The sequence below is a fragment of the Miniopterus natalensis genome, chromosome 19 (genome assembly GCF_054644295.1).
Source record: "Miniopterus natalensis isolate mMinNat1 chromosome 19, mMinNat1.hap1, whole genome shotgun sequence".
Classification (NCBI taxonomy): domain Eukaryota; kingdom Metazoa; phylum Chordata; class Mammalia; order Chiroptera; family Miniopteridae; genus Miniopterus; species Miniopterus natalensis.
Genome location: NC_142099.1, coordinates 4467794 through 4494363, shown reverse-complemented (window position 1 = coordinate 4494363; position 26570 = coordinate 4467794). Strand labels below are relative to the sequence as shown.

Below are 26570 nucleotides of genomic sequence, written 5' to 3'. Positions count from 1 at the left end.
GCTCCCCCATCTGCAGCCCACGTTCTTCTGGGGCTGCTTGATGACCACACAGCTGTGCTCTCCTCTCTGCTGCAGAATGTGCACAGGACGCTGATGGTGACAGTGAAGGGACTGGACTTGCTCCCGGGCCACGCCAGTGAGCACCGTGGCTGCCCTTTCTCTACCAGGTTGCGTACTTACTGTGTGTGGGTTTATATGCCGAATGCAGGACCCATGCCATCTCATCTCTGCTCGGTCACCATCGAGGATGCCAGCTGTGCTCTGGGCATTACTGCTGTGGCAGAGGAGCTGGGTTTCAATCCAGGTCCAGTGTATACTCTCCTGCATAGACAAAGACTCTAGAATGGGAGGGACTGGGGACCCCGCTCTTGTAGGTCAGAGACTGCAGGCTGCAGGGGAACCGAAAGTGTCTCAGGTTGGGGTCTCTCCCTAGCTGTGATGGTAGAGACAGGCTCAGGGGCACCTGGTGTGAGTTCCTGCAGGAGTCCTCCATTCTCTGGGAAGACTGCCCATGGGGATACTGAGTCTGAAATGACAGAAGGCCCCTGCCGTGCAGAGCAAGTCGCCCACTGCTCCTGGCCCATATGCAGCCAACGCCGCGCTGCTCCTTCTGGCAGCGGCCGTGGTGGCTACTGCTCCAGGGTCCTCTGCCTCACCCACTTGCCACCCTGAGTAACTCCGGAGGTGAGTGCATTTGGTGGGCGGGCCCCACCTTGTCGCTGTTACCCTCACCTGGTATGGGTGGTGACTCAGCTGGCCCGAGGGACTGCCCTCGATCACCGCCACCCCTGCCCAGAATGCTCCCGTACCCTGGATTAGCACCTGAGACAGCTTCTGCTAGCACATGCTTGCAGAATTTTCCACTCCACACCCTGGCTTCACCACCGGCCTCCTCCTTGCACACCATTCTGAAGCAAGTTGGAAATCCTGGGGAACTGTGTGCAAAGCTGGACACTTGGTGTCTCTGTCCAAGTCCCTTTGTCTGTCTTTTGCTTGTGGCTGCCCTTCTGATCATTTAACTACAATCACAAGATTTCAGAGATGAATGAACTGCGGTGTCTTATTTATGGGTCTTTGGTTGTAAGCAAAAAGCCTGGCTAACTTCACACAGTGGGGAGAGAGAGAGACTCCAGCTACGCCGTGCAGCTTTGGTAGGACACCTGTGCTGACCGAGGCTGCATGCTGCCGGGAGGAGGACACCGAGAGGGGGGCCAGCGCTGCTCAGGCACAAACAACAGGAAAGTGGAGGTACCTTTGCCACTGTCTGAAGCATCTGACGTTACTGCGAGACCTTCTCTCTGCTTTAGGTTCTTCAGAGCCTAGAGTTCAACTTGGGTAGTAAAAATAAACAGTTTGCTCTGAAAGCAAAACATGTGAATGGATTCTGGATTGAAGGCTTGTTCAGCAAATAGGAATGATCATAAGGACAAGTAGTTTAGGCAAAATACAGTCAACATAAATTTGTAGAGTTCACGAAAGATCTAAGATAACTGTCAGAACCTAGAGCAACCGACAATAGTTCTTGAACATGAAGATGTCTTTACTATGGAGAGTTTGATGTTTCTTGGATTTTCTTTCCCTTTTGCTAATAACTAGCATTTCGTAAGATTTCTCTTGTAGGAGCTATGCTCATAGGCCAAGACACTGATGGAGATGGGCCGCAGCGATCGGCGCTATAAAAGTCGAGTCTGTTGCGGCTAAAATCACAATGAATTATTAAAGAGTCGGCAATGCATGTGCCTCCCACTGCACTGCCGGAGCTCACCGCTCACTCTGTGGTTTACTTCTCTCCTCTGTGAAAGGAGTGAGCGCCCCTAAAAACTTGTTAGATGGAGATGGCTCATTGCGTGCAAAATGCAGATGGTTTTAATTTTAGAGTTGAGTCTAGAAAACTGCTTTTTGAGGTTTATTGGAAACCCTCGGCTTCAGCTGGCAAAATGGTCGGATCCTCGATGGGGAAAAGGGAGCGAGTTGAGGGATTGAGCACAGCCCCAAAGAATTCAGGGTCCTGCCTTTTGTCTCTGCTTCCGGCATTTCCACAGAGAGCCTTTTAGAAATATGCCTGTTTTGTCGCCCTCATTTTAGAATGCAATCACTTTAAAAGCACTAAACTATGCCATTAAAAAATCATCCCAGGATGATTATATTTGCAAAGTAAAGAAGCACTCAGTTTCTTTCCTCCTTTTTCTTATAACTTTCAGAGTAGTTTTTTAAAATATGTTTTTATTGACTTTTAGACAGAGAGGAAGGGAGAAAGATAGAAACATCGATCATCTGCCTCCCACATGCCCCTGACTGGGGATCAAGCCTGCAACCCGGGCATGTGCCCTCACCGGGGATCGAACTGGTGATCTCTTGGTGATCTCATGGGTTGGTGCTCAACCACTGGGCCACACCGGCTGGGTAGCACTCAGTTTCTTTACTTAAATTCAGGTTTTTGTGTAGATATCACCAAGATGTCAGCTGTCACGTCTATATCGCTCGTTAAGTCAGATAATATCAGCTCAGCTTTCTCCTTCCCTCATCCCACTGTTTCACCGTCTTTGAGAGCCCAGAGATTTCCTTGGGATGTTTGAAAGTTCCAGGGAGCTTATTTCCTCCTGGCCCCTTCTGTCTAAGTCAATCTGAGATAAGCCCCAGTCAAATAGGTTCAAACTCTTCCATGGGTTTCACATTTGGGTGCCAAAGTTCCCATTTCCAGCAAGTATGCCCCGAGTGACAGGTTTTGTTATTTATCATGGGGTCTGATTGACTCGCTCTCCGACCTTTAATCATTCTCTCTGTTTTAGTTGTTCCCTCCCCAAACTTTGTCCTTCAGGGCCTTGGCTTCTACTTCAGGGCTTGTCAAAAGATCTTCTCAAAGAGCTGGGCTTGCCTCGAGGCTGCCCTCGGACCCAGGCAGAAGAGGGCCTTAGGCCTGCGCTCAGAAGACCTGCCCTGGCCCTTCTACAGCTGCTCTCCTGCCCCACCCCCAACACATGCACTTGAAGGGCAAAAAGTCCCAGGGCCAGGGCACGTGCCCACTTGGTATCTGCATCTCTTTTTTTCACTTTGTGCTTCTGGTATCTAAGATCCTCAGTTCCCTGCCCAAGCTCCCTCCAGCTTGCTCGCAAAGGCCTGCACACGTCCCTTCCTCCCGTCCCCCCCTTTCTCCAGAACTGATGGACAGCTGGGCTGCACATCCCAGGCCCATGGATGGCCAAGGGGCAGAGTGTGGGCAGAGCTGAGGTGCCCACGTGCCTGTGAGTGGGGCTCCTGTGGTGCAGGACAGAGCCAGGGAGGGGAGGACTGGGAGACGGCTCTGGGCCACGGATGGGGCTTGGGCTGGATCCCCCAAGGAACCCCAAGTTGTCTGAGAGTTCTTAATTCTAACCCAACTCTCAGATTGTCACGTAGCAAGGTAGACGTGTTGAACCTATTTCCTTCAACTGTTAGTTTCATTTATAACTTTTAAATATTGAGATATATGATGCATGCCTTCCATTTGAATTTTTGCCCCAGGCTGGCCTGCTCCACCTACAAAGTATTTTCCTTCTAGACTATAACAGTTTCCACCCCCCATGATATGTAGATTTGTTTAAAGCAGGATACCCCTGGGTCTAAGGGCAAGATGGGGTGGTCGTAAATAACAGGGTTTCTAGATGCTGGGAAGCTAATTGTGTTTCTAAACAACTTATTGTGATCACATATAAGCTTCATCAAAAATATAAATTACAATTATTGGCATATATATTATTAAATGAATCAAGAGAGTTTATAAAATGAATGATAAAAATTTTATAAATATGAGAAAAAGCTTTTAATGGAGCATTAAGTGAAAAAATGTTATAAAATAGTGTATACAGTAAAATGACACTTTTGGTTTTAAAAATATATATCATAAGAAAAAAATGGAAAGAACACATACCAAATGTCAGCGGTCTTTTGGAGATGGAATTCCTGATTATTTTATATTATATACATATGCATATATACATATATATATATATATATACACATACACACACACATATATATTAACTCTTCTGCATTGTTTCTGTAGTACTTTTGTAAAATAAGATGAAAACAGTTATATAGGAGAAAACTACTTGAGAGTCACAGTAGTAAAAGACATTGTTGGGTTTCTTTTCACTATTGATTGTATGGCAATAAAATGGTTATATTTTGTTCTATGTTCCACTCAAAGAGAATCTTTTAACACAGTCAGGCCTGTAAGGCCTGGGAGGTTTCCGCTGAGTTTATACTCTGCATGTTTAATTTAATTCAATTTTCAGGGAGGTCAGAGGATCAAGTCAACACTCATTGATGGAATAAAGGAAGCTTTTCATTTAATCTGGACCTTCTGTATTGAGATGTTTGCCTATTGCTTTTAAATGTAGAGACGTTAGTAGACTCAGATAGAATTTCATGTGTCATGAGAATATCAAGATTTCCATCAAATCTTATTTATTCTGAGGTCATTGAACAACATAGTGAAACATTTTCAGACGGGCAATTTCTGTAATTGTTACACAGATTTTCCTGGAACTTGGGCCAAGGTTATAAAGCTTTGATGTACTGAGATGGTTCTGTGGTTCATAGACCCCTGGCCTTCCGTGGGCTGTTATTATAAACAGATTGGTCACCAGTTTTTGTGTGTTCTTGTTCAGGGGATTAAAGTGCTTGGATTTTAAATGTCCTGACTAATTGTCTCCGTCAGTCCCTATCAGAGTTCATGTGGTTTTATAAGTTGGTGACATTTTCAGCCATTGCGCTTTATTTCCTAAAGAATTTCCCACACCTTGGATTTTCCATGGACATAAAAGCTGTGGTTCCCAAAAGCTCCCAAAAGTTGTCTGGCCAGATGCTCTTCTGTTTATTTATCTGCAGAGTCCCAAAATATCGTGGAGAACTTTTGGGTAGGAAATCTGGAAGAAAAGACAGGTCAGAAAAAAGACAATATGTATTTTTTAATTTTTTAAAAAAGTTTAAATTTTATTTTTAAATTACACTTTACATTCAACATTATTTTATATTATTTTATAGTAGTTTCAGGTGTACAGCATAGTGGTTATACAATTATGTAGTTTACAAAGTGATCCCTCTGATAATCCAAGTACCCACCTGGCACTGTCCGCAGTTATTCCATTGTCATTGACTATATTCCCTGTGCTGTGCCTTACATCCCTGTGACTGTTTTGTTACTACCAATCTGTACTTCCCAATCCCTTCAGCTTTTTGACCCAGTCCCCCAGCACCCACCCCCTGTGGCAGCCATCAGTCTGTTCTCTGTGTCTATGAGTCTGTTTCATTTTTGTTTGTTTTATTTTGTTCTTTAGATTCCACATATAAGTGAAATTGTATGGTATTTGAGAAAAAACCCCACAATTCTTTAAACCCAGATTTTCTTTGGATCAGTTTTCCCAAACAGCAAAATATGACTTATGTTTTTAAATACAGAGAAGTGGAAAAGGGTAGTTATTGCTGACTTAAAAATAGATTTTTGAAAGATAGAGTCTTTTCTTCCCTGATGCCAGCTCTGGCTCTTTAGAGATGAAAAACACTTTTTAATCTATAATGAAGCCATTGCCACCTCCATTTTAAAAAATCTTTTAGAAAAAATCTTTATCGTTGTAAGTATTACAGATGTCTCCTTTTTTCCTCCATTTACCCCCTCCACCCCCCATTCACCCCACACCCAGGCCTTCCCCATAACAATGTCTGTGTCCATAGGTTATGCATATAAACATATAAGTTCTTTGATGATCTATAAGACATTATGAAAGAATGGTTAAGTTTTAATCTCTGAAAATGAGAAATGTAATGAGCATGATGAGAAAAACTATTATTAGGCAGATTCCTGCCATCATATGTCCCAACTGGATGTGGCCCCGAAGCAGAGACCTCTCTGATCATTCTCATTCCAGGGCCAGGGACTACTGGCTGCAGGTCAGCAGCATCTGTCCCCTTTTCACTGTTACTGAACATTAAACTGCAGCTCCACTGGAGGCGTGGGGCTGCAGTTATCCACCCTCCACGCGCAGGTCACACCCAGCAGCCGCAAAGAGAAATTCTAGCCGGGAGCCACATCTTCCCAGGCATTTTCAAATAAGCGGCAGATCAGAATAAAAGGCACTGATAGACAGCCAGCAGCAAAACTCATTCACTTTGATTCAAGTAACTCGATTCCCCAGTGTGGAGATGGGCTGGGGGCCCTCGGCCAGGGGCTGGTATCGATCACCTGTCTTCCCCAGCCGGGGTGGCAGCCCCTAGCCCATTGTATTGTGAGAAAGTCGAACCACTTAAGCAGGAGCAGAGGAGCTTGGGAGATTAGTGCTGATCCTGGTAGGGTGGGGGCTTTCACTGTGAATTATCTAGATGAGTCAGGACTGTCAACATTTTGGAGTTTCTAATGAATGCCTTCACCTTTTTTTGCCTCACCAAATTGTATCAGTGTCCACTTTTGGGGGCCTTGGGGACACTCCAGAAGTTATTCCTGGTTCCTGGCACTCAGTGATTACGTGGACAGAGGGAAGGGGACAGGAATGTGGAGCTACCAGAATCCTAGAAGGTAACAGACCTCGTTGAGCTGCTGCTCCGCTAGGCCCGGGCAGACCTAAGAGAAAGGACCCTGTGTCCAGCTTCCCTCCGGCTCAGCGCCTGTTCATACGGTCACTCCCGCGTCAGCCGCTGCGGGCAGTTAACATTCAGTAAAAAACGCCTCCACACAGGGCGAGCTGTGGTCTCTGCCATCCACCTTCCGCATTCTTGTTCTGTAGTGTTCACTAAACTTGTGCCGAGATTTAGTGTGAAATCCTGTTACTTTTACTCTGTAACCCCACGTGAAATTTAGAAGAGTGTTTTTGCCCTTAGAAGGTGCAAACTATTTGTTAAATGAGGTAGGGAGCTTAGATTTGAAATACCGGCAGGATTTATTTATTTATTGTTTTGGAATGGACAATAATTTCCTCTTTTTTGAAATGATTGCTCTTGCTATAATGTACTGACATCCCACAGAGCGTGCTCAGGACGGTCCCTCCCAGGTGGGAGACAGAAGAAACGGCACTTGTGTCTCTATCTCCCCCAAATTGCAGAGGAGCTGAGAAGATAAAATTCTACATTATAGTCTGGCCGGAGTGGCTTAGTTGGTTGAGACTTGTCCTGTCAGGGCACATGCTGAGGGTTGTGGACTCGATCCCCAGAAGGGGGTATATAGGAGGCAGCATATCCATCTTTCCCACATCAATGTTTCTCTCTCTCTAAAATCAATAAAAACATATTAAAAGAATAAAACAGTATCAAATTCCTACAGACTTGAAGCCTGCATCCCCAATGTTTATGTGAAACCAAACAATTGATTATCTTTGAAGAAAGTCAACCTAACAGAGAGAAAGCCTGGGTTTCAGTGTGTAGTCTACAATATTTGTTATTTTAAATACTTTATTACTTTCAACTTATCTTTATTTTTCAAAGTATTACATATATCCCTTGTTTTTGCATTTAAAATGTTTTTCACAGGACGATCTATCTTTAATATGCTATATGCCATCAATGATTTACTTCTGTGACATAAAATAAGAAATAAATTTGGGTTTCTGAATTTCTTTGGTGCTAGATAGATCTTTAGTGCATAAGAAGGAAAACAACTGGTAAGAACTGAGCGACGACACAGAGTGTCGAATTTACGGGGCTCCTACCTCCTTCGCTTAAGTCCTTTGGTACATTAGGATGGGTGTGCGACCGAGTGAGTCTTCTGGCCCTTACTTTTCTGACAGTGGTGTAGTTTTGAACATGGAAAGAGGCCTAGTCTTGCTAAGTGTTAGGCACCCCACGTTTTATGCATTATGTCAGTGCTTCTCTGACTTTAATGCAAATATATGTCATCTGGGGTTCCTGCTAAAAGGTAGGTGCTGATTCCTTTGCTCTGGGGCAGGATCTCAAGAGCTCTGTTTCCAACAGGCTCCTGGCGATGCTGCTGGTCCGCAGACCGCGTTTTGAACAGCGAGGCATTGTATCATTTGATCCTGGCGACAGCACTATGAGGTAAGTATTATTTTTTCCATTTTGCATACATGGGAACTAAAGGTTAGAGGAATTAGATGATTTTCCCAAGGTCACGTTGCCAGAAACCGGCAGAGATTGGACTTTAACCTAGGTCTGCCTCCTGGGATAGTGAGTGTTATCTGGGTTTTGGAAATGTCTACACCACCCAAGGGTGACCTGAGGCTACCTGAAACAGAACTGATGTGTTAACTGTTTCTTTTTGATGAAACTTCTTTTCCTGTTTATTTCCTCTTTATGCAGGACCTTGTGCTACCTGGGGATTCCCATGTGTTGGATCTTGTTTCTCAAGATGAGATGTAAAGTTTAGTGTGATTTGTTTGCCAGAATTCTAGTTTAGAAAATATGGTGTCACTGAAGCTGTCTGGACTGGACACGAGAGGAAATTGCTGGGGAAGGATGTGTGAGCAGAGGAAATCCTCGGGCTGATTTACAGTTTAACACTCAGTGTACACAGCCCAATGGAGAAAGACGCGCAGTCCCTGTCCTTAACAGATCAGATATGCTTAAAAAAACACACACATTTGACCTGCTTATTAAAGTTCATATGTTTTATAATAAAAATGTGAGCTGCAGAAATGTGATAAAAAATGATCTGAAATCCAGCCAACAGGATTTCCCATTTTACTTCTATTTTCACATTTTAAAAGGCCTCACATATAAATTTAAAAGACGGAGGGCCACATTTACACAGAACAGCAAGAGTTCAATGTGGCAATATCTCGCTCTAAATAATGTAAACACTGTATTTGGTTTTGAGGGGCAGTGGGAGTAAAGGGGGCAGCGTTGGAACCCCTTCCCTCCCCCACAAAGATTTAAGAAATGCAATCGCGCGGCTCCAGCCGGCGCAAGAGCTCGGGAGGCTTGTCCAGCTTTCGCCAGGGGTCCCGGGGCTTGGACAGAGCCCGCAGCCGGGGACCGCGCCACCTGCGCTCCCGCCCGGGCCGCGTGCGCGCGTGCGCAGTGTGGCCGCCGGCGCCCCGGCCCCCGCAGGCCCGGCTCTGCCCCGCAGGCTCTGTGCGGTCAGCACCGGGGTGGGAGCCGCGGCCCCGAGAGGTCCTGAGCCCCAGCAGGGACACGGACAAGCGTCTCTAAGGGAAAATCAGCCTGCTGCCAACAGGCCCGGGGGCTGGGGGCGGGTTCTGCAGGCGTGTAACACAGGCACACACACGCGCACACGCACACGGTGCCCCAAACCTCCTCCTAACTTGGAAGAAGAGCGATTACGGGCTGGGAGAGAATTTAGGGGCCGGGAGGGGGAGGGGGAGGGGTAAGAGGCGCCGGTCTCCCAAACTTTCAGCGCCGCGTCTTCCAGGTGCCCTGCGCCCCGTTTGCGTTTCCTCTGGGGAGTCCCGGGGCCCCGGTGCCTCTTTCGCTCCTCGCAGACCCTTTACAAAGCCTCGCCGGCCGCTCGGGGGTCCCCAGTAGGAAGCGCGCCGGTGCCCAAGTGCTCAGCCGCCCCGCCCCCGAGCCGGGGAGCCGCCCCGCGAGACCACCGCCGGCCGCCGGGGCCCGGAGCTCCGCGCCGCGGGGCCGCGGGTGGGCGGAGGCGCGGACGCCCCGGGCCGCCCCGCCCCCGCCCCGCCGCCGACCCCGGGCCAGAGCGGCGCGCGCTCCCACCCGCGCCTCCGGGGACTCGCGGGCGGCGAGACGGGCTGCGCGCTGGGCATGCTCAGTGGCGGGGCGCCGGGCTCGCGAGTCGGAAGCCTGTGCGCGGTCGCCGCCGCCGAGCCGGCCGGGGCGCACGCAGAGCGCGCGGGACTCGCTGCAGCGGCGGCGGGCGCGGGGCGGGGAGCCAGCCGAACCCCGCGCGGGGCCCCCGACCCCCGGGCCGCGGCGCCGCCCCCCTCGCGCCCTCGCCGGGAAGGGGCCGGGCCGGCTGGCGTCGGCGGGGCGCGCAGGGACCGCAGCGGCGGCCGCATCCTCGCCGCCGGCCCCGGCCGGGCCGCGTCCCCGAGCCGTCGGGCATGGAGCCGTGGCGGCAGTGCGCGCAGTGGCTCATCCACTGCAAGGTGCTGCCCGCCAACCACCGGGTGACCTGGGACTCGGCGCAGGTGTTCGACCTGGCGCAGACCCTCCGCGATGGAGTCCTCCTGTGCCAGCTGCTCAACAACCTCCGGGCGCGCTCCATCAACCTGAAGGAGATCAACCTGAGGCCGCAGATGTCCCAGGTGAGGGGCCGGCGGGGCGCCCCCGCCTCCAGCAGGCGTCTCCCATTACCCGCCCGGCTCGTTTCTTTGTGCGGATGCGAACGTCTAGGTGCGCCCGGCGTGCCCGGCCCTGCCCCCCGCCCCCCGGCCTTCTGCTCGGGGGACCGCCTCGGCTTTTCGTCCCTGGGCCGGGCACGGGTCAGCTTGGAGCCGAGCGCCACGGCCCCGCGCCCGGGGGGGCGGGAGGGTCGCGGAAAGGCTTTGCCCGGCGGGACACGGTCCTGCCTCAGGGCGCCCGCGAGCAACAAAAGGACTCGGGCCCGGCCCTCTATCGTGACGGAGGGGTGGGCGCGCCGGGACGGCGGGGCGATCCTCCTCTGGACCGGTCGTCGGCTGCGCGCTTCGTCCCCATGTTTTCTTGAAAGAGGAACCACGGCTCCGACGAGGGCTCTAGGAAGTGGAGGGCGAACGGCGCCGTTAGCTGCGCCGGGGTGGCCCTGGGCGAGGGGAGGGGAAGGGGCACCGCACAGGGGCGCCCCGAGAGCCCCCGGGCCGGCGGGCGGGCGAGCTGCCGTGTGCAGCGGCTGCGGGCGTGGGAGACGAGCGGGCCGCCCCTCGCAGCCGCAGGAAGCCGGAGGTTTCGCTCGAGATCCGCTTTCCCTTGCTCCGGGCGCTCTGCGGGCCTGGGGCGCGCCTGGCCCCGCGGGCCGGAGCCGGCCTGGGGGTGTCTGGGGGGGGGAGGCAGGTCTGCAGGGCTGCGTGCACCTTTGAGTCAACTCAAAAGTCCCAGCTCAGTGGAAGAGTGTTTTCTGGGTGCTGTCAGAAACTTTCTGCACAGAAAGTTGGTAGACCCGACCCAGCACATCGGTTTTTCTCTTTCACAATGTAAAACATCCCCACTTTCAACTTGAAAGGAGGGGAAAGAGCTCCCTCCCTGGCACACTGGGGCACGAACCCTGAATGGCAGGGAACCTCAGCTGCTTAGCAGCCAGAGCAGTGCCTTTTAACCTGGAACTGACTCGATGTGCTTTACCAAACAGGCACTCACCTCTTCTTGAGGCCAGTGTGTTTATCAGGGCCCCCCCGCCCCTCAAATTCGGGGCCCCTTGCCTGTCTGCCTTCAACCTGCTGGTTATCCCGCCCGCAATGAAGGACGAGCTTGGCAGCGGCGAGAGCCCTGTGTTTTTTAGAAGTGGGATCAGTTGTTTTCTACTCTCTCATAATCCCTGGTGGTGACTGCTGACTCCTCGGACCCCTTTTGAACTGCCCCCATTCTGGCTGTTCTGTCCAGGGCGTCAGCAAGCATTTCCATGAGGCTGGGAGCCCACAGATGCCCATTGTCCACCTGGCCTCCGGCCTCTGGAGGCAGCTCGGGTCAGGATGCCCCGGCCAGCCAGCAGGAAGAGCAGGGCTGTGTGTGTTTCCTGAAACTCTGGTGTCCTGGGGCCCTCCGGAGCTGTTCACTACGTTGTCAACAATCAGATTTTCTGGACTGCAGAGGATCTCTCTCTCTCTCTCTCAAAACCTTCTAACCCTTATTCCAAGTGTGTTTTTGCTCTTCTCTTTGTAGCACATATTAGATATAATTGAATCCTTTTGATGACTAAGGACTGTCGTTATGAGCATCATTAATGGAAACTGAGCTGGATCCTCGCCCTAAAGGAATCATGACTGTGCTGTCAGATAAGCCACCAGGTTGTAATGAGCTAAACACTGAGTGACCTTCCTTAGGCTGTTGTGGTTTTGGGTTCTTCAGTCTGACCAACCTTGAGCTTCCTGGTCCCAACTTCAGTGCAGTTTCCTTTCGAATGTCCTGTGAATGAGGGCTTCCCCCTAAAGTGACCCCCAGAAGGTTGGTACCTGCACACGGTGGTCTGTTTTCTTCTTGGTTCTTGTCCATATTGTAGAGACAGATAAGATTGCTAAACAGTGGAGTGCTGGACCTGTGAGCTTGTATCATACAAGTTGTTATTAAATCCTTAAATGAGACTTATTACATGGTTTCATGAAACAAGACATTTAACATACCTGCAGATGTCCAGCACATATTGTGTAACTTCATAGATATTCTCTGTTAGCAAAATTGAGACATTTTTTCCCCTGCTATTGTCATAGGTTACAATGGACATTTTAAAACACTTGCAAGGCCTACAAATTCTTTTGGGGATGACATCGCTCTCTAAATATTTCTGCCTTTAACTCATATATCTTTCTAGATGCTTCTGTCGTTTCTTACTCCATCAGCTCTATTCACACTCAGTCATGAATAACGTAGAAATCCTGACACATGTCCCAGCAGACCTACCCTTCTGAATTTAGAGATGTTGTTAGTAGTAATTGTGGCTTTTGCTGTGTCTAAGAGCCATTCTGTTCAACTGATTTAGGTTCTACTGAAGATATTAATTTGAATTGGCCTTAGAGCACATGAGCTTCTAAGCCAGGGACTACATGGAAGCTCTCACTTTCTAGGTTTGTGGTATTTGAGACTGCTACGAGCAGGTGTTGGCAAATGAAATTTTAGTTTATTGATGTTTTGCTTGAGCTGTGGGGCCCGCCCGTGCGTCAAGGGTAGAGAGATGAGAACCTGGAAAGCAGTTGAGAGGGAAAGGCCAGGAGATAGAAGGGAAACCAATAAAATATGGTTCCGGGAATCCAAGGGAAGGAAGTGTCTCTAGGAGGGGTGATCAGACGTGTCAGATGCTGCCAAAAAATCAAGTAAAACAGGAATTGAGGATAGGATATTGTATTAAGCAAAATACAGTTCTTTGGTAATCTTGACAGAGACAGATTTGGTGTGTGCTGGTCAGACACCCGATTGGAGAAGAGAGCACAGGAAGAGAGAGGAGACAGTGAGCATAGATATCTCTCCGAGAGTAATTTGGCTGTAAATAGAGCGGAAAAATTGGGTCGTGGCTAGTGGGGGAAAGGGGTTAAGAAAGGATTATTTTCTTATCACATAGAATTCTTATTTTACACCTATCCAAAGAGCTCTTTTAGATTGAGACAAATTTTACCATGGGGGCACTCCTGTCTACATGTGTATATGTGGGAAAAAGAAATACGTATATATATAAGAAAATAGAAGTGACATAAACTTACTGTGTTCCTGAACTTCTCTTCACTCAGACTGCTACTCTTCTCAGTACCATTTCCTCTCAGTCATTGATTTCCATTGATTAATTTTCTTTCACATAATCTTTTATTCTGAGTACCAAAGGTTGGTGATGCAGCATTTCTAAGAGAATACACTACTGTTGTCGCCAAGATTTCTTTCCAAGCTGGGGTTGGGTTTATGATGCTGTTACTGCTTTTTACAAAAAATGTTCAAAAGAACTGTATTCTGCTCTACATAACTGCACATAGTTTTAAAAAATTATGGTTCTATTAATTTCAGCATTAAGGGGTACATTCCAAATACATGGCTGTACCCCCTGCCCCTCAGACAAGGTGGTGCTCTGTGAGGCCGACTGGGGGACACTGAGGCGAGGCGTAAAGGATGCGATTGTCCAAAATGAGTGGTGCGCTGGTCACACTTGTAGTCAGTTCAGAGTAATGTCGGTATTGCCTTTCTTCTCAGAAGTCAGTTAGCTCTTTGCCATTTGTTAGTTTGTTCTCTTGGATAATCTGCCAGCGTTGTGTGTGTGTGTGAGAGATTAACTAGATACCCAGCAAGTGTGCTGCTCCACCTCCACTGTTACAGTCACTGCCTGGGTGGAGGGGTGAGGGTCGTGTGGCAGACTTCGCTGGGGACAGCTCGCCCACACCAGGTGGAGGGTGAACTGGGTGGGAGAGAACTGGGTCCAAGGAAGACGGCAGCTGAACTTCAGTCGGGAGGGTGAGGCCAGGGGCAGGGTGGAGAGGCCGGATAGAGAGGAACAGGACAGGTTAAGGAGAGTGAAGAGCCGCTTGGGCCCTGGCTGGCCGGTGTGGCTCTGTCACTCGGGCATCATCCCCAACGCAGAAAGGTTGCCGGCTGCGGGGACAGGGCTTTGGGACCCTTAGAGCAGTGGGCGTGGGAGGCACATCCAGGCTGAGTCTCAGGCTGCAGGCTCGGGTGCTTTGGGAGGCAGGGCGAGGCCTAGAGAGGAGGTTCGGGGTTCAGAGGGAAAGGAACACAGCAGTTTGGATGCGGAGTTTGCAGTGAGTAGCAGTGGCCTTTGTATTCTCAGTTTCAAGCATCCCTTCCTGCTGCTTCCTTTCTAGCTTATCCTACGAACCCAGCGGGCGTTGCAAGTCCTGGTCCTACCCCCTCTTCAATGCCCGCACGCCTTCATCGCCCCCTACTCAGCTTAAATACCGTAGCCCCTGCAGTTCCCGTAGCCTCTCCTGCCCTGTCCAGCTCTCTCCTGACGCCCTGAATTTGGCCGCTGACCCGATGGAGGAAAGCCCACACCACGCCAGCTCTTCTTACTTTACCTTCGTGACACCTGACCTCGAGTGGGCAGCCCAGGCGACCAGCCACCCGATTAGAACATTTCTCTAGACCAGTCGTGCTCGTAGTATGGGCTGGGGACTCCGGGCAGTGCCCGGGATGCCTTGAGGAGTTCCACGAGGTCAAAACTCCTTTTTATAATATGAAGATTCACACTCAGGTTTTCTCACAGTGTGTGGTGGAGTTTTCCCGAGGCTGCACCATGCCGCTGCTGTTTCATTGCTGTGATTGACGATGGATTACGTGCTCCTGTGTATCTTAGATTTCTCTGTTCATATGTTAAACGTTGATGGATATAACCCCCATCGACAAAAGTTGCTGAAGATTCTCAGTAATTTTTTTTAAAGAGTAGAGTGGGGCCCTGAGACCAAAATGTTTGAGAACTGCCCTAGACCTTGCACTTCCAGGCTTCCCTGGATGACTAGTACCTTTTCTCTTCAAACCTCCTTCACCCCCATCTCCACTCTTCCTCTCGACTGGTCACCTGCTTCCTATTCCACTGAGAAAGCAGACGGTCGGAGGAGGGCTCCCACCTTCCTGCGTCCGTGCCCACGGATGGTGCCCTCTCTCCTGTTCTGCGGGTGAATGATCAGAGCTCAGAGCTCCTCCACTCTCTCCCCTGCTTCCTGCATCCTCAGGTCTCCCCTGGATCTGCCCGTGTGCATTTACATACATCATTAGTCCCCTCATTTGATTCTGGAAATGTTTTCAAGGTAGAGCCACAGAGACTTGCCGAGCATTGGGTGTGATGGAGAGGGACTCCTAGGGTTCACCAGAACTTCTGGGGCAGGTGTCAGGAAGCCTCCTTAAACTGTTTAATGGATCCCCGTGGACCACGGGATAAAGTCCAGACTCCTTCGTAAGCATGCAGGGGCCCATGGTCTGGGCCTGTTCATCTCTCGGAGCTCTGCTCCACTCTGCCCCTGACCTTTCTGTGGCTTCTCTGTGCTGTTTATATGTCTCTGTACCATTGCACATGCCCATTTCTCTGCTTGAAACACCCGTTCTTATTGGTCTGATTGAAGATTTGGTTCAAGGGTCACCCTTGCAGGGCTTCCCTACTCCTCCCCAAGGTGTGGCTGGTCACCTGCTGCTTTGGTAAACATGGGTGGGGCCCAGCATCCCTCGTCCGGTTTGGCAGTCTTTTCCTTCTCTGTCTCCCTTCCAGGCTGTGACCTGCCTGAGGCTGCCCTAGGCTTCCTCCTTTATACACATCTCTGGACACTGGCACGGGGACTCATCCAAATACCCAGACGTAACTAGGCATCCATTCATTCATTGATAATGGGTTGCAAATGACGACTCTGCTACTTTTTCAAACATGTCTATATAAATTTTATTAAGATGTGTTAAGCACTGTGTCGTTAAAAACACACACACACACACAAACACCTGTTCACTAAGTGACATTACTAATAATAATATTACTACACCACCTGACACCAGGTGACTTTCATAAAGTGACCGAACCTGTCTGGGCCTCAGCGCCCTCGTCTCGGAAATAGGCGCAAGAAAGAGCCTGCCTCCGAGGGCGCTTGCAAGGACCGAATGAATGAATGAGCCTTGTGACCGGCACATGCAGATGCTCAATGCAGGTTAACTATTTTTACTATAATTATGACAACTGCTGGTGCAGAAACAGACAAGGTCCTGTGTTCACAAGGACCGCTCCTGATCTGATTGTCATGCACTGCGAGACAGGCACTTTGTTATTGATCCCCACATGTTAGATACTCTCCCGGGCTAAGAGGAGGCTGTGACTTGTACCAGCACGTAGTTCTGGGTGGAGCCAAGATTAGAATCAGAACATTGGAAGTGAACTGCGTTCCTGTCCGAGAGGTGGCTGGCACTGCAACGGAAGTCTTCTTTTTCCACCGTGTCGCTCTCTTGCCACGTTACCTTGGAGAATGTTCTGGTTGGTTCTGGTTGGTTCTTTGGCTGTTGATGACAGCACCTCCATGCTGGTCGGATATTGGGTAATAATTTTGGTTCAGGGTATTGAATGTATCAACTGTGTGATTTTAAACACATACTGTTCAGTGTAAAATGGGAGGTAGACCATTGACCCGCATGCAATGGGGACAGGAAATAAAATCAAATAGAAAAATTGAGGAGAGCCAATGAGAGGGAAGAGCAAAACTGGTGTAGGTCGTACTTTCTGGCCTTTTAATACTGTGTCCTGGGACAACTGGATCCCTTTTTTTTTTTTTTTAAATTTAAATTTTTATTTTTCAATTATTTGTTTTAAGTGTACAGCATAGTGGTTAGACAATCATATACTTTACAAAGTTGTCCCCCTGATATTTCCAGTCCCCACCTGCCCCATACATAGTTATGACAATATTCTTGACTATATTCCCTGTGCTGTACTTTCCATCCTTGTGATTCTTTTGTTATTACCAACCTGTACTTGTCAATCCCTTCTTCTTTCATCCAGTTTCTCATCCCCCATCCCCTCTGGCAACTATCAGTCTGTTCTCTGTATCTGTGAGCATGTTTCTGTTGTTTGTTCATTAATTTTGCTCCTTAGATTCCACAGATACGTGAAATCAGATGGTATTTATCTTCCTTTGTCTGACTTATTTCACTTAGCGTAATACCCTCTAGGTCCATTCGTGTTGTTGCAAATGGTAAGATTTCATTATTATTATTTTTTTTATGGCTGACCAATATTCCATTGTATAAATGCACCACAGCCTTTTTTATCCACTCGTCTATTGATGGGCACTTGGGTTGCTTCCATTTCTTGGCTTTTGTAATAGCACCGTGACAGCTGACCTTGAGCATGTGGGTTAGTGCTCTCCTCGGGCCGGGTCAGGAGTGGCTGCCTTTCCCTGGGCAGCAGGAACACTGGTGTTTTAAATGATACGCTTTTCAGACAGTGGTCATTTTTCTTTTTCTGTATCATAACCATTCTTATAAATGCACAGGCACTTATTACTAGCTGTTATTTATTTATATATTTTAAGTTTTTTATTAACTTAATTGGGGTGACATTGGTTAATAAGATTATGTAAATTTCAAGTGTACAGCTCTGTATATTCTCTGTGTGTTGCATTGTGTCCTCACACCCCAAGTCTAGTCTCCTTCTGCCACCATATATGGGACTCTCTTTACCCTATTCTACTGCCCCCGCTCCCCCCGGGGCCTGTTTCCCTCTGGTGATCACCATACTGTTGTTCCTGAGTTTTTTCTCTGTTTTCCTCTGTTCCTTTGTTGCTTTCAGTTTTATATGCCACACACGAGTGACCTCATATGGCTCTTGTCTTTTTTCCGTCAGACTTATTTCACTTAGCATGATGTTCTCAGGGTCCATCCATGTTGTCACAAATGGCAGTATTTCATCTTTTCTTACGGCCGAGTAGTACCCGTTGTATATATTGTATCTCACCCTCTTTGTCCAATCACCTGTCGCTTAGGTCGTTTCCATGTCTTGACCACTGTGAAGAACGCTCCAGTGAACGCAGGGGTACACACATCTTTATGAACCATTGTCTTAGAATTTTCCCAGTAGGTGTCCAGCAGAGGGATTGCTGGGACACATGGTGTTATTAGCTGTTGTTTAGGATACAGCAGGTCCTCACTTAATGTTGTTGATCCGCTCTGTGACCTTACGCGGAGAGACCTATAAGGAAACCAGTTCTACCATAGGCTGGTTGATATAAACGAGTCCCGTGCCCACAGCATCTCCTCAGTGTTATTCGAGGACCTGCGGTATTATTAGCACCCCATTCTCCCCTGTTAGCACAGACCCCGCATGGTGTTAAGACCAGTCCCAAGTTCACCTCCTGCCTCTCCGCAGTCCTGAGCATTTAGTGAACAGAACATTGAGCGGCTAAATGAGCAGCTACTTTTGATTTTTATGGAAAGTTATTTTAGAATTGTACTGCACGCTGCTGTCTGAGGGCGCTTTCAAAATCCGTGTTGCAAGAAGTGTAGTCAGCTCTCGAGTTGCTTGCTTAACAGGAAGTCAGAGCACATGCTGCTCACATGGGAGTTTGCTAAAGGGTCAATTAATATAGAATATCTAATGAAACACTCGATACCCACCTCCCATGATTTTCAAAGTGCTTGTCTTAAAATAGACCCGCAGCAGCTGGTCTGAATAGACACGCATCCTGCCTCTAGGCCGGTGAGTGGCAGGAGCCTTTCCCTGGGGGAGTGGGGCAGCCTGGTTTATTTCACGAAAAGGCACCGGGAGTCAGGAGACCTAGGCTCTGGTCCAGCTGGGTCTCTAACATGTGACTGAGCCAATACCCGCTTCTCTTTGTGTCTGCCTTCATCACTTACAGCGGTGACAGCAGATACGTACCTATACGCTAAAGAGCAGCTACGTTGTTTTTTTTTACACATAATTAGATCTCACTTGGGAGGCACTGTGGTTCCATGCAGAGAGCTCTGGGCCAAGGCAGCGATGTTGGAATCCCAGCTCTGGCGCTTCACAGCTGCGACCTTGGGGAAGTTATTTTACTTGTGGAGTCTCAGTGTGCTCATATAAATGGGCAGGAAATAGTCAAACCTTCGCAGGATCGTGGGGGGAATTAAAGAATAAATGTGAAATGCCAGGGGCATAGTAGGAATTGCACAGGACTTAGTTTTCTCCTCCCTCCCTCACTTCCTCGAGCCCCGTAAGTCTCAGAGGCAGGAAAAGCAAGATCTTATCAGCGCTTTCCAGAGAGGAAATTGAGATGCGCACTGGCTGGACTGTTCTCAAGGTCACACAGACAGGATGTGGCAAGGACAGGACTTGAGTCCAGTTGTCCTAATTCCAAATTCAGCGAGGTTCCTCGTTCCTGCTACCAAGCTCGGTGGATAGATGGGTGGTGAGTTGCACGAGCAAATGGCTGGGAAAAGGTAGGAAAAAAAGCTAGGCCTGTTCAGCGCATGTCAAATGAGGTTGCATTGTTCTGCACTAAAATGCACTGAATTTAAAATAGAAACATCTGAAATAATGAAACCTGCTTTCATTTATTATCTAGTCTGATTGTCAAGTTCGTGGACGATTTGCTTCTGGGTAATTTCATAGCTGATCTGCTTTCTGTTGGGTTCTTTCTTCACGGGAGTTGGTGCATATGATTTGATCGATGAATTAAATCATCAGTTTGTCTGCTGGGTATTAGGTTTTATAATGGATGGTAAGGATTCAGGGTGATTAAAACTCAGTCTCTGACCCCGTGTCTACATGGCATGGGTTTTACCTCTCACCTGCCCTCCTGCCAGGGAGATGGATGGGAAGGAAGAGTCGAGTTAGAGTTCAGTACGTAGGAAATGCTTTTTTCGATGCATTTCCTACGTGCTGGGTATGGTGCCAACGACACAAAATGGATTGTGTGTGTGTGTGCACGCGCGGCTCAAGGCGTTTCTCTCCTTCCCACGGACATTTGTCTAGTGCCTCCTATGTGCAGCGTGCTGAAGGCACAAAGAGAAATCATATGAAGTTTCTGCTTTTTGGGGGCTGGGACCCAGACTTGACCGTGGAGTCAGGCTTCTGCAAGAGTGCAGAGCGGAAGTCGGTCACTGGTTGCTGCGAGGCTGGTGCAAAAGTGCAGGCAGCTGAGCGGGACCTGTGAGACCAGGAGTAGGACAGCGTGGTCACTGGAGAGGAAGAAGGTTTGAGAAAGATCACTGGGTGTGGGTGTGCGTGAGACCAACGTGCAGAGACCTTCAGGCCTCAGGGATGTCCCCAACCAGTCATTCTGAGCGGTGATGAAATTTCCTCAATAGCACGGCTACCGGAATATGGCCGTACCATTTGCCTTTGGCAGTGAGGATGTTAGAGCCCATGTCCTCGGCGGGTGGCCTGGAGCATCAGATGATGGCCTGTTCTCTAGAATATCTTAAAAGTTGCGGGAACAGGGACTGTAATGAAAGTCCCGACTGCTTAACAGGCATCTGCGGGAGAGTGTCCGGAGGTGGAGCTGCCCTCTCTCTGTCCCTCTGACCCCTGACTTGCCGCCTCTCAGTCCCTCTCGCCTACTGGAGCATCCATTATCGCCCCCTCCCCCCGTGCTCTTCGGTTGACTGGTATCTCTTCCTTCCCTGGTCTATTGCTTCTTGGTTGCGTGTCCCCAAGTCCTTTCCGATTCCGCGATCAGCCTTCTACTCACACCCTAAATTCCTCACCTCTGCTTTTATTCGCCTCTGTGATGCTGTGGCCCCCGGGTCATACTCCCACCCTCTAAATCCTGGCCGCTCTGTGTCCCTAACTCTCCCGTAGTCCCTGCAGTTCGCCCAGTCCTCATTGCTCCCACCCAGTCCTCCTGAGTTCTCACTTGTCCTCAGCCTGTCCCCTTCACTCCCCATGGTGGTGACCATTATTACTGTGACTAGAAGAAGCAGCGGTTGCACACTTTACAGGTTACACTTGTACATTTTTTTTGTTACAAGTCACATTTTTTGCTTTCTGATTCCCAAGAGAGTTTTGGGTCATGAAGGGAATATCTAATCCATTTGAGTCCCAGGGAGGGCCAGGGGCAATGAAAACTTTGCCTCCGAGGAGTTGGATGCTACATACTGGCAGCGGTGTTTCTGGTTTGTGGTCTCCAGAGCCCGCTGGTGCATTTGCGTGAACATCCACCAAGAAACCAGAAGCTCTTGACTCTCCTCTTGCAAGGTCCCAGCAGTTCCGGGGCTGCCCGGTCCCTCTGGCAGCCAGCTCACAGTATCTGCTCATGTTGGCAAGGGCTCTTTTTTGTTTGTTTGTTTGTTTGTTTGTTTTGGTAATGTTATCATTCAATTAGTGCAACTTTCACTTAATCATTTACGCAGTGCCTGATAGGGAAAGTGAATCGAGCATAATCCTATGGCTTATTGATAGTCCAAAGTGTAGATTCAGCAGAAGGCTGCTAAATTCCTTGGCATTAGACTGGCACACAGAAGAAAGCGTTCTTTGGCTAAGGAAGTTAGTAAGCTCAGGTCATAGTCAGCCACCCAAGACACGCTTGACTTGAGATTCTTTACAATGACAGAGAACTTGGAAATAGTCTTGCTTTTGCCGATCAACTAAACGTAGGGATTCAGGAGAGTAGAGCAACTGACCCTCAGAGAAGGGGAAGCAGGAAAGGCAGGAATTGAGGTCTCTGGAGCTCAGGATGGGCATGAAAGGTCTGGGGGCTTCCAGAGGTAGTGGTTAAGGAGAGAATGAGACATGCCTGCTGTTAATATTAGTTTCATTTCTGTAGATTCTAAAATGTGAAGCTGGAGCCTTGAGATTATACAGCGGTTCTGCGAGTTAAATTCTTATTGAATTCTCAACCTTCTTGAATATGTAGTCATTTAATGACCTTAGGGGAAAATAATGAGATGTTTTGTGAAGGATCTAATTTCCTCTCCTCAGTGGTTAATAAATGGTTCACCAGTTTCAATGGTGCATATACATTTATTTCTTACCTATGTAGCTAGAGCACCAGGCCATTTTGCATCCTTGTTGTTTGGTAACTACTTGAAGTCCTCTTGGGTTTTATATAAAATAAGCTGAGTAAAAAAAAAGTGAAATAGTGACAAAGCTCTCACTTCTTTACAGAAGAAGAGAGAAAGATTTTAGATTTTAAAAATTCCATGCAAATGCAATACACTGAACTTAATTTATGCTGACCGTGAGAGAGCGCCTGGATTCTGACTTCAAGCCTGAGGACTTAATTCACACACTATTCTAATGAGCAGCGCTGTGTGGTAGAAAGCACATGGGCCTGAGTTCATCAACCCGGCGCTGAATCCTGGCTATGCCACTTATAATCTTGGGCAACCTAACAGTTCTGATCTTGGGTTTCTACATTTATTAAACAGAGAAAATGACACTTGTTTACAGTGGTGTAAGGATTAAATGAACCAAAGTAAGGCATATTTAGTATTTGGCACTTGGAAGGTACTCAGCGTAGGTTCCATTCCTCTTCATCAAGCCTGTTTTTTTGTTGTTTTTTTTTCAAGTTCAAGGAGATTACAGGTTGCAGGTTAAAAGAAGAGGGAGGGAGAGCTGAACGTTAAGGTGGCAGTACAAACTGGAAATCATGGACTCAAGAACTCGAAAACCGTATTAGTTGCGGACTGTGGAGAATTCAGCCAGACTAACTCACATACTGCACAGGACTCTGTCTGGGGAAGGATGGTCCTGTTTGAATGGACCATTATAGTAACTAATTTTATTGTTCAATGGGCTGTATAATTATGGAGCTGGAGAACTTCTTAGAGATTGTTGTAGCTCAGCTCCTTGGCTTTAAAAAGGAGCAGCCCAAGGCTTCTGATGTGTGCAATGATTTGCCCTAGGTCACTTGGTTTCCTGAATCGTAGCACGTTACTTTTCTCATAACAGAGTGCTAAGGACCCAGGTCCTCAAAAGAAGTTTAAATCATGTTATTCCTTTAAGAAAAAAACTATTTAAGAAAGATTGGAAAGTTCTTAAGTTCAGAAATTCTCATGTGAAGTGCTTTAAAGACCTTATTATCTCCCGTCTGTCTGTCCGCCTGTCCATCCATCCATCCATCCATCCATCCATCCATCCATCCATCCATCCAGTAGTGCAGGGGAACCAGTGGAAATGGAGATACAACTTTTAGACTTTTGAGCTCAGAATATCCTGGGAAAGTTGACAAAGAATTAAAAAATGATTAAATAAGGATAATCGTGAAGCCAAAGCTCTGATGCTTACAGCAGTAAATTCTCAGCTATGGGGAGACTTGGCCAGCCAGATTTGCTCGGCTGCTGAGAGAGCTGAGGTTTCACTCTTCCAAGCCAGATAACACAGTGTGCCTCATAATCTCACGGTGATCCCCAAACATCGGTTATTTCTCCTACATGTGGGTTCCGTGAAACTGGGGACCATTTGTTCTTCAACTTTATGTTCCTAGCTCAGTACAGAGTGAGCTCCCGTGAATGGCTTTTGAGTGACTATTTCATGAATCTCTAACATTAATTAGCCTGGGCAAGAGTGCCAGATTTTACTGTCCTTCATCTTAATCACAGGACGCAAAAATAGAAGTAATATTCCGCCAGTTGTCTTGCAGGCAGAGGCAGCGTGGTTTATGGAAAGAGTACGGACTTGAGCATCGGACCCATTAGCTGAGTGACTGTAGGCAGATCCCTTCACCTCTCAGCATCTTAGTTGTCTTGCGAGTGTAATAGAGAGAATTCTTTGTGCAGATGGTTTAGCACATGAAGGCCGATGGGCAGAACACATAGCGCAGCACTGGGACCTAGCAGGCACTTAGTAATAACGTGAGATCCTTCCCCCTCCCCGTAGTCTAATCTTTCCATCGTTACAGGGCTTCACCCACAGCTCTTGGGAATGATAGCATCTTGTTGGTCTCTGGCGCATTTTTCTGTCCTGTTGAATTCTTTCTGCAGATGCTTTATTTAGACTAATTGAATCCAAGCCTCTGGATACTGTGGCTTGAAATGTGATTGAATTGACATAGTTTTGTCTATGCATTAGTGTTTCACATGTGACAGCTGGGATATAACAAAAGAGTAGGACGATGCTTGACCTGAAATTGGGAGACTTGCAGTCAAGTTCTGGTTCTGTCACTCAATAGCTTCGTGACCTCTGAGTCTCTGTTTGCTCCATCTCTCTGAGAACCCCCTTTTCTCTCTGGGATAACCAGGGAGTGGCACTGAATAGTGAAAAAAAGTGGGCTTTGGAGTTCACGTGTTGGATGCCCTACTAGCTGTGCAAATCTAGGCGGGCCCTTGCACCCTCTCTCTCCGGTTTCAGCTGCCTCCTGGGAGCAATACTGTGCTGTGGGTTGTATTGAGGATTCGATGAGATGATGTGTGACAAGTGCCTGCTTCAGAGCCTCAGAGAGTGGCAACGACACTGTGTACAATTATGCTTAGTGTTATTAGTGCCCATTTCCCTAGATAGCTTCGAGATTCAGTAAGAGAATGTAATTCTTACAGCTGGAAAAAGACAGGAATTTTTTCAGGACCACGTAGGAAGTGATAGTGGAGTAGTATGCAGCTGTGAAAATAATGCATAGTCCTTCTTGATCTCTCCCTGTGTATTTCATCAGTCACTTGGGTTACTTCCAGTGTTTCTCTTTTGTAGATACCACGATTATACGTGTCCTTGTACAGATCACCCCTCCCCCCCAACTTGTTGGATTATTTCTTTCAGTTTTATTTTCCAAAGTGAAATTTCTAGGTCCAAGGTTATAAACTTTTTTATTTTTGCAGCCCTTGTAAACATACTGCCAGATAGTTTGCAAAAAACCATTTCTCATGGACAAAAGATGGGCCAGTTTCCAAAGTTTTGGTTAAAAACAAGGACTTTACTGTCATTTAGATGTGATTTGTATCTCATCCACTTGTTTGCCGGATGGCGTTGAGCGAATTCCTTAGCCTCGCTGAACTTTTTTTCCATCTGTTAAACGGGGTACAAGCAGCTACCTCACGATACCTGCCACGCACACGCGTGGTCGGCGGGAGGTGTTCCGTGCTCAGCGCTCAGTGCTTGTGCTCAGTCCGCCGGGGCTCCCCCCCACCCCAGGTCTTCCTCTTGGACCACCGCCTCCTGATTGCTCTCCCTGCGTGTGTTCTGTCTCACGCCAGTGCAGTCTCCCAACTGTGTCTTCAGTAATCTTAACACACACACACATCGGATCCTGCAAACCCTCTGATAGCCCCCAGAATGCTTCCCATGCTTTGAGGGTGGCGTCCGCAATCCTGAAGGAGCCCTTTGAGAGCTGACCTTGCCGTGCCCTCCAGCCTCGTCTCCTCTCTCTCAGTCATGTTGGGTATTTTTCCATTTCCAAAATCTCTCGCCCCATCTTTTCCCTCTAGCCACAGAACTTGCCATCTTGTCTTATTTCTTAGCTTTAAAATTCCCCTTTTATACATCCTGAGGAATATATGTTTCAGCACTGATTTTTCCTGCTGGACCTCAGCCTGGTGATGGCGGGTCCCTCTTAGGTTTTACTCATTGCTGACTTCCTGGGCACCGGCACCACGCTCAGCACATAGCGCTCAATAAGTCTTCAGGAACGTGTAAATAACTAACACACACCACTGTTGTTATTGCAGTAAACACAGAAGAGAATTTTAGGTGTAATTTGTTAGAAGCCTTTTTGACTTAAAATTGCTCTGTGAAATTAAATATATAGCTGTTTTCCAAGGGCCTTTTTAAAAATCCCAAATGTGTCTTGTAATTGAGACCTTGCCTGTTTTTTTCCTCACATACTCTTTCATGTTAACGAGGGCAAGTGTGAAGAGGGCAAGCACTGGTAGCAAGCAGCGTTCAGCATCCGACAGCCCTTCCCCAGCTTTCCTCGTCCAAGACCCTGAATCACATTACCTGAGCCCCCTGAGTCAGGCATTGGAAGGACTGGACGGTGCCGAGCATCCCTAAGAGGTGAGATTATGCACGTGAGACCTCCAGCCCTTCTGGTGTGCATTTCCCACCGGGCAAGCTCCTTTGTCTCACACGGTCAACTTCTGCAAGTTCAACCACTGAGTTACACCAGTTGAGCCAACCAACATTTATTGCAATACCACATCCAGAGCTCTGGTTAGGCGCTCAGATAAATGCAGAACTCGGGTTGTAAGAGCGGCGTGTTGTGGAGTATGAACTCCCTGAACTTCCTCGTGTGTCCCTGCTGAAGGTACTGGAGTCTATCTGAGTACATGTGACTCGGCTTCTCTGGGGCTTCTCTGTGAGACCTGCTTTCCTGCCCAGCGAGGGGTGGTTTTCTGGTCTCCTCTCATTAATAAGGCAGGCTCAGCAGAGCAGGCTCTGTCTTCAAGGTTGTTTGTTTGGCTGGGGTGACCGAGAGGAGAGCCCGCACCTCCTATGCTACATTTTCCAATATACATGAGCTTTTATCAATGAAAAGTTCCCATTTTCATCTGGTTCCTGTGTCTGTTGTACCTACTGCTCATTGGGTTTCTCGCTCCGTAGGAAAGGGGAGCGTTTATTACTTTGACCTTGGGGAGCTGAAGCTTGACCTTGGGGGACTGTG

The 26570-nt window shown here is 48.2% G+C and overlaps 1 protein-coding gene across 2 annotated transcripts in view; it reads left to right on the top strand.

Moving 5' to 3' along the window:
• Window positions 1-9966: 9966 nt before the first annotated feature.
• The window catches only part of VAV3 (vav guanine nucleotide exchange factor 3), a 157537-nt gene continuing 140933 nt past the window's right edge, over window positions 9967-26570 (top strand). For both annotated transcript variants that reach the window (XM_087827792.1, XM_087827793.1), the window contains exon 1: window positions 9967-10211. In XM_087827792.1, coding sequence (XP_087683918.1) covers window positions 10008-10211 — 204 coding nt within the window. In that variant the 5' untranslated portion in view covers window positions 9967-10007. The remainder of the gene's footprint in view (window positions 10212-26570) is intronic.